The sequence below is a fragment of the Eretmochelys imbricata genome, chromosome 2 (assembly GCF_965152235.1).
Source record: "Eretmochelys imbricata isolate rEreImb1 chromosome 2, rEreImb1.hap1, whole genome shotgun sequence".
NCBI lineage: Eukaryota > Metazoa > Chordata > Testudines > Cheloniidae > Eretmochelys > Eretmochelys imbricata.
Genome location: NC_135573.1, coordinates 98,746,390 through 98,760,234, shown reverse-complemented (window position 1 = coordinate 98,760,234; position 13,845 = coordinate 98,746,390). Strand labels below are relative to the sequence as shown.

The window sequence follows — 13,845 nt, the reverse complement described above, 5'->3', positions numbered from 1 at the left end:
CAGCTCTGAAGAAGCCGTGACAGTCAATTATGGAAATCTGCATTTAGGCACTTTTTAAGTAGTGGATTTCTTTTTGTGTGATATAGGAAGCCATGAAGTTCCACAGTATAAATCCTTTGTACTGTTCTGAGTTTGTAAATCTGCAACTGCTCTAAAATACGTCTGTCTGAATGCCAAGCATGTGTGTGACCATAAGTCCTACTTAAAAAAAAAAAAAATAGGACACATGCTGTCACGAGAACAGCAGTTGACTTCTAAAGTCATTATTGTGCCCATCACAATCCTTTCAGATTAATCAACGTGATTAGATCATTTAACAACTTTCAGGTTTTTTAAGCAAATGATTTTGGTGTTATGTAAGCACAAACATTTGCTGAAACCAGTGTGTTTATATTGGTTTTACTCTGATATAACTAAACAGTTGCCATTAAAAAATGCTCAATAGTTCTTTGAATTTCTTCTTTTTAATAAAAGGAGTGTTGCTGAAATGACACTTAATATATGTAGCATTAAACATTTTTTAATGTTACCATTTTAAAGCATTTTGAAGGAGAATTCTTACCAGCCTAATACCCGAGGACTTTCAGCAGTTGAACAACATAGTTCATTGATAAGCATGTACAATTTCTATTGATGGCATTGATTTTGCATGTGCAGACTGATAGTATATGGCCTTCAGATCAAATTTTATCCTGAGGCTTTAGTAGTAGTATTGACTTGATTTCACCAGCCTATGCACCTTTGGGGAACTATGCACTACTCCTGGCTCATAGAGCTTTATAATCTTTGTACATGTGTTATCAGAAGGGTGAATTTGCATTGTAGTTCTCCTTTCTTATCATTCAGGGTATTTTATCTCCTGTGGAATGTCTATTTTCAGATGCTGGTAATATGTGTCAAATAAGTACATAGGTAGATCAATCTCTTAATTCATTGACACCAGTATTGTATCTAGAACTGAGTTTCTACACATTCTAAACGGAAATATTTATTAGAATAAAAAAAAATTGGGCAATAGTCCGATCCATGTTAAACATGAGAGAAATCCTGTGCCCCAGATTAGTAGGCTGTGTGTGACTTGAGAGCTGAGTGGTGCGACTAGTATAATAAAGAATTACTGCTTCTGAGGATCCTCTATCATATAGCTAATTGCTGTTTAACATTACAGCATGGGGGAGGGGTAGCTCAGTGGTTTGAGGATTGGCCTGCTAAACCCAGGGTTGTGAGTTCAATCCTTGAGGGGGCTATTTAGGGATCTGGGGAAAAAATTGGGGTTTGGTCCTGCTTTGAGCGGGCAGTTGAAGTAGATGATCTCCTGAGGTCCCTTCCAACCCTGATGTTCTATGATCATTCCTAGGTGTTCTTAATATTGAAAGGTCAGTGATTTACTGCTTAATATTGGTTTTCCTTCTTTTTGTTTTTAGCCCCCTGTGAAGCCAACTCGTTTTTTTGCCATAGTAATATGTGTATTAATAATACATTGGTCTGCAATGGACTCCAGAACTGTGTGTATCCTTGGGATGAGAACCACTGTAAAGGTAATTTATAGGTATATAGAACTGGAATTGTCAAAATAGTTAACTATGTAGGGAACAGCATGATTATTCTCAGTGACTTATTAACCTATGTGCCAGACCTACGGGTTAAGGCTTCAAGCAAGAGCAAATAAGGGGCAGTATACAGCAGCCAACTGAGAGAAAGAAGAGGGATGGAAACACTGGTGAACTTGCCTAAAATGTTGCCATTTTGCTTTGCTTTTGACTTGGTTGTATAGGTTATGACCCATTGGCTGGCTCTCTGATTTCTTGGGCTCTGTGTCCCGTGCTTTCTTGCATGTATATGTGAGGTTTAGTCTGTTACTCAACTTTGGAGTCCATGTCATAGATACCTTTACAGTAGTGGGGCAGGAGGTGGGGCATAAACATTATTTGCTCTTTTATGAAGTGGGCGAGGAGGAGAAAGAAAGCTTTTGGCTATCACTAGCTACTTTGACATCAGTGTGGATGGCTGGGGAAGTAGGGGAAAAGCATCCCTTATCATGTTTGAAATCAGTTTTTCCAGTTGTGATGCCTGTTGCTAACAACAGCAGCACTGAAACCCCAAGCGCAGCAGGAGTAATTCTGTATCGAGCAGCCAAATCCATGTATAATCTCCCAGTCAAGTTGAAATGTAAAGAATAGATACAGGAAAGCAGGCATGACGTCTGTGTCGTGGAGACAGACTGGCACTCTTGATCAGGTGGTGGCACTGGTTTCCAAGTGGCCTATGTCAGATTCCCTTTACTTTTGAAAAATTCAGCATTTGTTTTCTTCAGATGATTTAACTAACTCTCTTTTGAGGCTGTGGACACCATTTGCTTATTCTGCCACTGCAGATTTGATCCTGCAAACATGAGATAAGCCAAATTTAGGAACCAATCAAGGGGAAAAATGAGGGTGGCTTAACAGTCAGCTTATAAGTCCACTGAAGTCTCTAAAATCCTCTGACAAGCAGGGAAAGAAAATAAAATGTAAATGAACTCATACCGGCAACAAACACAACGAAGCACTTAAAATGAGTAATATGCCTTGCAGAAGCTAGGCTTACAGTTGGTGGAAAGCTATATCGCTTTTCTTTTTTCTTCATAAATTAAAAAAAAAGGGGGGGGGACCCACTCCTCCCTTTAATTTCTAGAATGAATCTCATCTACCCTCATTTAAGTGCCATGCTGAAGCTGTACCATTACCTCTAAGGCGTATTTTTTATTTATTTCCCATTATATTTCTTACTAGAGAAGTAGATTTGCTGGCTCCAGCAAACAAATAGGCTGATTGCAGTGCTGCTGCTTTTTGAATCTGGTACTGCTGCCAGGTCTTCATCAGTTGGTTGGAGGACCCGGGAACCAACCTCCAGTAGCAGCCCAATGGGGAGTGAAGCATCACTTTAAATACCATGAAGGCCACAAGAAAAGGTGCCTGCAGGCCAAGCAGTGGGTGTCACTGATTCATTGTGAATGCCTTTGATTTTGAAGTAACACCAATCTGTTATGCATTAGACTGACAGTAGAAATGAGGCTGAATTAAAAGTTAAACATTATTCACAATTTCCCATTGAAAGTCATGTACCTAAAGTTTCTGTTATTGAGAGGTGCTGAACTCTTTCAGCTCCCATTGAGTGCCACCATCAGCCCACCCAGGCACCTGTAAATTAGGAAGCAAACCACAGAGTACTACACGGAAGGGGGAGATGGCATTAAATTCTCTTTCTGAGAGTTCACTGAACCTTTTTAATGCTGGGACAGATATTTTAGCAGGCAGGGAGAATTTCTCTTTCTTCCCTGTATTAACAATGGGCGAGATTGGCACTTGGCAGCCCACAGAAAGGTATGGGTAGTGTGTAGGATCAACCTTTGAGTTGAAGCCAGTGGTGTTCTGAAGGATCATATTCATTAACATGGTTCTAGGAAATAAAATAAATAAAGGCTGATAGAGGATTTTTCCTGGAAACCTTATTTTGAATAGCTCCTCCATTTTCTCCTGATTCAGCTCAATCTTTGAATACCATCAGTTCAGCTCATCAATATTAGGAGTTCAGATGAGTTCCAAATGCAAAGAAATATTTATTTTTAAAACCGCATAAACTAGTCCTGCTTTCATCGATCTCCTTTCCCAATCTCCTATATCTAGTGAGGGGAGATGGAAGTAAAACAGAAGTGTTGTGTAGCAGACTCGTGATTTGTTTTGCAATACAATGGGGATTTGGGGATGAAACTATAGACAGTGTTTAAAAACTAAACTAGCCTTTCATATCTTTGAGTTGGATTACATTCTGATTATCACGTGGCAAATGGGAAAGGTTGTGGTATTGCTATATGATTGCTCTATCTTTGATTAATACCATTTTTTATTTGTTTTTACAAAATTGCTTCTGTAAACTCAAACACAGAATAGAAACAATGTTATGCTAAGCATCAAAACAGTCATGGCTGCGTTTATTTTTTAATCGGATATTAATGCTGTGCTTTTCTTCTTTACACAGAAAAAAGAAAGGCTAACATTTTGGACCAACTTACCAATACCAGTGGGACTGTAATTGGGGTGACCTCTTGCATTGTGATCATCCTCCTTATTATCTCTGTTATAGTACAGATCAAACAACCTCGTAAAAAATTTGTCCAAAGGAAAACAGACTTTGATCAAACAGTATTCCAGGAGGTGTTTGAGCCTCCTCACTATGAGTTATGTACTCTTAGAGGGACAGGGGCTGCAGCTGACCTTGCGGATGTTGCAGATGACTTTGAAAATTATCATAAACTGCGGAGATCATCTTCAAAATGCATTCATGACCATCACTGTGGATCACAACTGTCTAGCACTAAGGGCAGCCGTAGTAACCTCAGCACAAGAGATGCTTCTATCTTGACAGAAATACAACCCCAGCCTGTAAAGCCCCTCATCCAGCCCATGAACAGGAGAAATATTCTTGTCATGAAGCATAGCTACTCACAAGATGCTGCAGATGCGTGTGAGATAGATGAAATTGAAGAGGTACCAACTACAAGTCACAGGCTGTCAAGACATGATAAAGCTGTCCAGCGGTCAGTATCAATAGATTTTTGATGAAGACTATTGCATAAGGACTTGATTGCCCCTAAAATATTCTTGTTTTCCTCATTTTTTTATACATTTCTTTTTATTTGTAGGTTAGGCCATAATATTTTCTTCTGTCTTTCTCTCTCTCCTCTCTCTATCTCCACCTTCTCCCTTCCTGAAGCCCCTCACCCCTTTTCATTCATTTATTCTTTCTTTCTTTTACACTCACACACACTCTCACACACACCCCTCAACTAAGAGTGGGCACAATTTTTACTAATCCAAAGAAGTTTTTGATCAAATCTAGTTTTTTGAAAGAGCTACATGCATGTGGTTTCCTTATAGCTAAGAGGTGGCCTTGAGTATTGTCCCATAATCCATGAAAACAATAAAGTCCAAATTAGTAAAAAGGGGGAGTATTGACCTATTTTGGTGCATGACAGATCAATGCAAAACACACTTCAGAGATAAGGAAACCCCCTTTCTTATGAAACGCTGTTTTCTGCAAATTGAATGACCATATTTTCAAAATATTACAATATTTGTTCTGTTATTAACCATGAGATCACTGCTTGTCATTAATCTCTCTCTCTCTCTCTCTCTCTCTCTCTCTCTTTTAAAATGAGGCATTTCAGTACTTATAGAATATTCTTATATATTTACATATAAAAATGTTGTTGAGAAGAGACTTTCTAATCCATGAAAAAAAGTGAAGTCTGGCATTTTTTAAATACAAAAGCTATTTTTACTGTGTATTGCATCTTGAATGCCTGTAAATAAGAATGATTAAAAGTTTACAAGTAAAAAAAAGGAAAACAGAAACACCTATGAATGACTTATTTGGAAAAGAGCACTCAGAAACTTTTTATATGTATTTGTGTTTTGCCTTGCATATATTATTGTTGTGCTTTTGTGTTTTATATGCCCTACATGGTTGGTTGGTTGGTTGGTTGGTTTGTGTGTGTGTGTGTGTTTGTGCACACATTTAAGCTAGCTAGTCTCTGAAAAACTCATCAGTTTTTTTTTTAATCTAGCTGCATGCCAGTGTAAATGGCTTGATGCTATTGGTACAAATGGATCAAATTAGCAAGATATATACTTTTTATTAAGTGTGTGTATGCATATATTTCTTTTCTTCTATGCAAATATTATTATGTTGAATGAAATAGCCATAACATTCCAGGTTCTGCCTCATTGGGTCTCTAAGCAAACATGAGTCTGAGTACAACACAACTAGGGTCTAAAAGGCAAATTCAAGGTAAGTAAACATACATGAATGCCACATGCACCATCTGTTGCATTTCATTATATGTTGTTTTATTTGACAAAGTTTGATAGTTTTCAAGATATATGCTAGCTAGCTAAAGTCTCTGTATATAGAGTCAGTTTTGAATATCTATATAGAGAGAGAATTTAAAATTGCAGATGACTTCTTTAACGATATAAACTAAACATTAAATCCATTAAAATCCTTATACTTGATAGCTTTGTAACATCCCACTGCTAAATGTGATCTGCATTTTAACACATTATAAAGACAGATGCTTTGCATGGATGTGGTGTTTCATGTTTCATTTATGAAAATTACGTTTTAAAAGTCCTATCATGTGATACAGCATGTAAAACCTGGCAGCCTAACTTATTTTAGTTATGAAGATATGAAGCAACTTGTTGTCAATTCATTTGAATCATTCAAGTTTTGGGAGTTAGTAGTGTCATTTTAATATTTACCATTTACAAATCATTTTACTTGTCATTTAGTAGGCAGTTCATTTGAAATTAATTTATTACCACCACCATTTATCTGAATAAATATAATCTCAACTTTCATAAAGAAGTTACAGCTAGATCATAGGCTATACACATATGTTATATATACAATTGTTAATCAGATGTTTATATCTATTTTGTAGGGAGAAAGTGTAAATGCTTTAATGTTTTTTATGTAGATAAATATATTTGTCTACCTATATTTTTCCTTTATAGGGAGAAAATATTTTAACAGTGTTTTGTTTTCAGAGAAGAACTATTTATGCAAACATGGGGACTATGAAAAGAAAAATCTAGAGTGAATTATTTCAACTGTCTGGAAAAAAAGGGGATATATTTCTAAATTTCATTCCACTGCCTCTATCCAAACCTAAGAGTTACAGACGTTTCTTACTTCCTCAGCAAGATATTCCCATTGCACAATAACATGTTTCTTTTGTAATTTGGTTGCTGGCCACAAAGTGCTCCTTAGTTTTTCAATACATTTTGAGATTTACTGGAAACTTGAAGAAGAAATTAGTTCCTGGCTGAAACTATCTTAGCTTTATTTTTTATGTTAGTATTATTTCAGTTGATACATTTTATGTCTTTATCAGCTTGTCTATTGTGTGATATGTGAAAGAAGATGATTTTACATTGAACTTTTGTTATATGTACATTGTTTTCATTATATAGACTGCTTGAGAATAGTGCGCTCCTGAGTGGTTTTGAACATGCTACAATGAAATGTGAAACTATGGACCATGGAAACACCAGCTAGAGGTTTTATGGACTCTCTGACCACCTTTTCTCATATCATGATAAAGTTCAGCAAACTATATTGAGTAAAATTACTAGATGGCAATAAGACTCTAATTAGTATCATAATTGATCATTTTTCTTTTTGTTTTTTTCCTCTTTTTAAATTAAAGTTACGAAGTAAGATACCCAATTTCAGGAACAATTTATTGAAATCAGGTATTTAGCCATTCATAATCACTTCAATAGAAATGTTTGTTGGATATGCATCTAGCAAAATGACTGAATTTGACCACTGAGAAAATAATCTGCATGTATGTTACTGAATATTTGAGTTGGCAAAAATCCCTTTTATTAGATACATTGTAAAAAGCATGCATTCACAATTACTGTTGTTACTGTTCCATTTCTTTGTGTCATATGCTTGCTACTTGTAACTTTTTATATAAAGATACATAAAACAATGTATAATAATTTCTTACCTTGAGTTTTAAGATAATGTTTTCATTCACCGAAGCAAAACAACCTTACACAGAAATTTACCAAACCTCTTTCTACAAGGTTATACTCAATATTCAGCTTTCATGAACTAAAAATCAAACCAAATATTTTAGAATTGTCCCCGCCCTCCAACATTTCACCCTTTATAATATATTAAAAGGTTATATTATATACAAGGAATATTAAATATAATATATAAATATGATATAGTATATTGAAATAAATATTTTCATATTATGTAAAAGTAAAAATGAAATGAAATGAAACATTTTGATGTTGCCAAAACAAAATGTTTCACCTTTTTCCCTTCAAAAGTTTAATCAAAATCCATACTTTCCCACAAAAACCTTTGATGTTTGACAAAACTGCCTATTTTTGACAGAAAACTTCTGTCTAAAACATTTCAACCAGCTGTACATACAACATCCACACTACAAGTGCAACCCAAACGACAGCAGTAAAAGATTGCCTATGCTTCTCTGCTAATACTTACAAGAGTGCTAAATGTGGCATTGGAGATATTTGTGAACTTGAAATTTGTCCTTTTAGAACTAGACTGAGGGCTGGACTATATTAATAAAGTTTCATCTGTTTGACTAAATAGAGTTCAAACTGATCTAGTTAAAGTGGTGTAAAACCCTAATGTAAATGCACTTAACCTGATTTAACTTCTGGGTAAATCAGTTTACTTAATTCTGTAGCTTACTGATGTATGCTATACTGATATAAGCAAGGGTTAAACTGATTTGTGTGTGTCTACATTTTAGGTTTGCACTAGTTTAATTAAATCAATTTAGTTAACTCAGTGCAATTTTTCTAATATAGAGAAGTTCTCAACCCAGCTTGCTTATTTCTCATTGTGGTTTTTTTTGTACCAAGTGGAATTACGATAGAGTTGAGGGGTTTTTGTTTTTGTTGCATGTAGTGCTTTGTACTTCCTTTTCCTTTTAGGTGATAGTGTCAACCAATCACGGCTTTCAATGTATTTTCCTGGCCCAAACAACGTGTTCCAAGTCCACAGAATCTCAGCTTTCATTAAAATAAAAGAAGTCACTACAAAAGAAGCAAGTTTCTAGGACTCATGGTTGCAAAGTAAGCCATCCAAATAGGAGCAAGGTGGAAATGGATTCCATCTGATTCCCTGGTTCTTCAGACAACTTAAAAAAATCGCTCTGAGATGTGTGACTATCCCATCATCCATGAATATCTTTGGGGTGTTATCGCTAAGTGGGTGGAACTGAGATGGGGTAGGGTTGGGAGTTGCTGGAGAAAAGGAAGTGTAGAGGGAAGAAAGGTGGAGATATGGGGAACATGCAGAGGAACAATGAAGGGAGGATAGGCTGGGTAACTACTGGAGGGTGTTGGGAATATGTGTAGGTGTCACTCATTTCCTGTAATAAGTTGGTTAACACACCAGTGACTGTGTTAAGATGCTCTCTAACCCTCCAACATGAAGGAAACTATTGAACATTTCAGAATTGTGTATAGATCTGCTTTTGTTGTGCTTTGCAGAATGACTGTCTTGCAAACAAGGATTAGGCCTTAGTTTTGTGTTTGCTTGGCCTCTGTCCCTCTTTACATGGTAGGTCCCTGTTGACACCCAAGAATTTTCCAGTTAAGGTAGCAAAAATGGAGAGTTTTCTGAGTTATCACGGATCTTATAAAATTGTGCAATTCAAGAACTTTGTACAAAGAAATTTCCCATGTGACTACTAAGCCTATCTCCTCGCCCTCACCTACAAACTGGGATCAGCTCACCTGCCCACTCTCCACTGTTGCTAGAATTCTCTTTCTGACCATTACCTTGTCTCCTACAGCATTTTTTCTTCCCTTGCTATCCAGGCCTTCATGACTTTGCCATCTTACATCTTGACTACCACTACCTCCTCCGTTCTTGACTCAGCAAATGAAATTTTGTCTCTCTCGAGTCACCTCAAAATTCTACTGCTTCACTTTACCCTTTGTATAAAGTGCAATGCATTATCAAGCTGTTGATCTGGCCTTATCTTCATTCAGCCAGTGATACCAGTCTTCATTATCCATTAGACCAATATTTCCACAAGTGCCTTCATGCTTTCTCCCATGCTGCACCTTGCACTTAGCAGTAGCTCCCCATAAAAATCTGTAAAGCCACCGTCTTAACCTCCTTCACACCCTTTCTTAAAACTCACCTCTAATGGGAAGCCTTCAGAACAATTGAGAATGACTAGGGAATCAAGATGCTGTGATTGCTGTTTATTGTACCAAACATCACAATACCATGGTAAATTTGGACCTGTTTGTGTTTCCACCTCTTGTTTCTCATTATATTATAAGGTGGTAAGTTCTATGAGGCACGGATTGTGTCTTTTTAATTTCATATGTTACTGCATCTACCGATTCATAACTGGGGCCCACAGAGGCTACCACAATATATAAAAATAAATGTAAACCCATTTGTTAACCCACATTCCATTTGAGGTTCTTGAGAAAAGCGGTTCCCATATCAGACTGACAGAAGCACCGGATCTGTGCTTGGGGAAGCTGAAACTGCCTAGCCTGTGTGATTGAGAACCAGGCTGTCAGTGGGAGCTGAAGCGGAGAAAGGGAGAAGTTGTTGCTGGGATAGGAGCCTGACGGACATACCTAGACAATCAGCCTAACACCCAGAATAGCCTACATGGGGTAAAGAACACCCAGACATGGGCAGCCCAAATCAGCACAGTGCTTGGGAGGGGAGAGGGGGAAGCAAGGGAGTCAGCTTCCAGCAGCAGCAGAAGATGCAGCCCCTCCCCCAGTTCTCTCTACAGGGGTAGGAGAGGGAAACCCCCCACCATTTTGCTTCTCAGCAAGAGGAGCCCAGTTAACGTGAAGCGCTCAGCTTCGTTAGGAGTGAACCCCATTTGTTAGCTGGCCCTCAAAACCTCAGCTACCAAAGCCATAGAGAAGCCAACTCTCTTCTCTCTCATGTCCAAGCAATCATCACCAACAAATTGCAACCAGCAGCTGCAGAGGAAAGCCTACTTTGCAAATCTGGGCAAAAGAGATAGGAAAAGGAATCCTCAGACCCCGGTATTGGGGGAGAGCCCTAACTGCCAGCCTCACCCAGTAAGCCTCCCTTGCACCAGAAGTCAATCGTGTCAGGGCTTAAAACACCTCGGGACCTGCTCAGCTCCAGAGTTTGGGACATCACAACTACGTATGCTGTCTATGCTATACTTAAGTAGCTAGGAAAATTGCTCAGGTAAGTTAAAAGACCTGGTCTGTGTGCACACAGACAGCTCAAGGTTCAGATGGAGTTGAAGATGTCTCAGCACTACCACGCAGTCTGGCAATGTCCATGTCTGCAACACTTGCTTAAATATATTGTTTGTCAGACCTATTAAGCTCCCATACCAGGGACAGTGCATATGCATGACTCTTGGCGGGGGGGGGGGAGCGGCTTCCGCTGTCTGCTATAAATTGAATGCTTAGATGTACTATTGTGATGTGAGTGAAAAGCAGCAGCATTGTTGCTGCCATTATTGTTGCAGGGGAAACTTTGTTTCCTTAACACAAGGATCTGGGTAAAAACTGCAGCCTATCTGTTCCTTCCAATTTTTCTCCAGCCCCTAAATTCTACTGTGTAAATGAAGAACAAATCTAACAGCTGTAATTGCACACAAAACCCCCTCCAAAACACTTCCAAACCATGATACACCCTGGCAGAAGAGTACCACAAAAACCCAGATCTGGCCCTGGAGCCTGTTGTTTTGAGTTCAATGATATTTATAATGAAAGGAATGTCTGAGTCTGGATATAAAGAGATTAAACAAGTTAATGACTTTGTTTTGCTTCTCTTGGTGAGGTGCAGACTATAGTTTTATATTGGGGAGTGAGGAAACATAATTGTTGTTTTTTTTTTATTTCCTTGCTCCATATCAAAGGACTTTGAACTGTCACTGAAGGTATCACTGAGCTACTCTCTCCATTCACTTGTAAAATCACCAATTCAGTGGTGTGCTGGCGCACCCCCTGCTTAGCTATTCCCCTGAGAATGGGGAAGGAAGAGGACAAATACCAGAGGTAGCAGTAACCTTAAGGTGAGCATATTTTCTCATTGAGTGATGCTGAATGCAGCACCAAGATACTGAACAAATATTGATAGCAATGGAAAGTTTTAGTTACTGCATAAAAGCCATATTCTATCCCATATCTTTGTTTAAATATCCTATTGACATTAGAGGGAGTTCTGTTGTGGATTGAGGGAAGTATGCAGTCCTACATTTACACACACACACACACGCTGCATAGACCATACTTAAAAATTAAATTCGATGCTACACAGAACAAGAGGTTACCCTTACTGGTTAAGTATTTGAACTCAAATTAAGTTCTCTTCAGCTGATTGGATTAATTTAATTTCTTTACTGTCAGGGCTAAGGTCACTGCACTGCGTGTGTTTCATGTGCCAAGGGAGATGTTATTACTTGCTCTCCCGCATTTTTGTTTTCACATTCCTTTGTTCTGATGTTCCACTAAAATCTCAATGGAACGCACTGGTGGTGTGTTTTGTCTAATAATCCTTGGCAAATTTGGCATCTAGGCAGTAATGAAACAATTCCTATATCGAAGAATCGTCTACAAGAGAAATATTCAAAGCCTAATCTGATTGCTTTCATATAGGTATATACAGCATTGGTCTAGGCCCTGAGTCCACAGGCACTTTCATATGTTTTACTCACAGAAATAGTCTTATTAGCTTTAGAAATATTGCAGTATCCAAATTAGCACATACAACTATTAGTTAATTTGAGTTAATTGGCAATCATCTTAAAACCAACTCTACTCTAGACAAGCCCTACAATGGATGCATCTTGACAATTGAGAAAGATGGAAGTGGAGAAATTTCATCAGGTAGCAATAATTGTGGAGACCTAAAAATAAAGATGCTAAAATTAAAAATTGTGATTTGGTTCCCTGTGTTCATAGATTATCAGGGAACTCAGGAGGTCACCTAGTCCAACTCCCTGCTCAAAGTAGGACCAATCTCCCATTCTTGTCCCAGATCTCTAAATGGCCCCCTCAAGGATTGAACTCACAACCCTGGGTTTAGCAGGCCAATGCTCAAACCACTGAGCTATCCCTTCCCTCCAGGACTTTTTAATTTAATTTTATTTGAAGGCAGACTTCTGCTGCGTATATTTCTATAAAATAAATATCCCTTTTGCAAATTATTGTAGCAGCAAATTATGTCCCTTAGGCTCAAGAGGGAAAATTAAAATGTTTGTTATGGTGCTACTCAGGGCAGGTCCACACTTAAAATGCTGCATCAGTGCAGCTGTACTGTTACAACTGTTCTACCGTAGCGCTTAAGTGAAGGTGCTCCTACGTCAACGGGAGAGCTTCTCCCATCGTCGTAGTTAAGCCACCTCCCCTATGTTGACAGGAGAAGTGCTTTCACCAACATAGCGCTGTCTACACTCAGGGTTAGGGAATTGTAACTACATTGCTTAGTAGTTCACCACCTGGGACTGTTCCCTTTCACCCCTCTCACCACCTGGGACTGTTTGCAGCAGTGAGCAGCAATAGACTGGGTTACACAAGTGCACGTGAGTGCATGTGTCTCCTCACCTTGGACTTTCCCTCCCTCCCAGCTGCATTTGGCTGGTGGGGTTCCCTCCCTGCTGTGCCCCCCAGCCCACCTGTGCTAGTTTGCCTCCCTGCACCCTCCACAGCCCACCCCACTCACTACTTGCTTTGTTCCCCTGGGAGTTCCCCTTCTGTTAGTTTTGCCTCTCCAGGCCCGGCCCAAACTTTGCTACCTGCCCCGCCCCAAACTTTGGGTTTCAGTTTGGTTGCCTGCCCCGCCCTTTTATTTGTAGCTCCCATGTGTGATTTGCCTAGCTTTCCCTTTTCCCCCTGCCCTCCTTTGCCCCCCCACACCCCCCAGTTCAGCTCTCCTTACGTGCACTCCATGATCCACCTATAAGCGCTTGTGTCCTTTTCAGTTACCCCCACCACCATTCACAGCCCTCCTGATGAAACTGTAGTCCCTCCCCCTCCCAGTGCAGCCAGAGGAGCTGGTATCCCTGTCCCATAAAGGCGTCCCTTTTCCGCCCCTGTTGGCACCCTCCTCCCCTGCCTGCAGCCTAGCGGGGAGGAGCGGTCACTTTCTCCCACCACACCCTACCCCACCCCAGGGACGCCCTCCTTCCCTGCCTACAGCTTAACACGGAGGAGTGGTTAGCCCCTTCGCCCACATCCCCCCGTTCCTCCCACTGGACCCTCCTCCCCTGCACATTAT

The 13,845-nt window shown here is 39.3% G+C and overlaps 1 protein-coding gene across 2 annotated transcripts in view; it reads left to right on the top strand.

The window, feature by feature from the left end:
- NETO1 (neuropilin and tolloid like 1) overlaps window positions 1-7,101 on the top strand; it is an 81,915-nt gene extending 74,814 nt beyond the window's left edge. The window contains exons 8-10 of one of the 2 annotated variants that reach the window (XM_077809081.1): window positions 1,425-1,538; window positions 4,018-4,576; window positions 7,017-7,101. In XM_077809081.1, the coding sequence (XP_077665207.1) occupies window positions 1,425-1,538; window positions 4,018-4,576; window positions 7,017-7,101 (758 nt within the window). Of the gene's footprint in view, window positions 1-1,424; window positions 1,539-4,017; window positions 4,577-5,754; window positions 5,816-7,016 lie in introns of those variants that run through there. The other variant, XM_077809082.1, reaches the window with a different exon arrangement.
- Window positions 7,102-13,845: the final 6,744 nt, after the last annotated feature.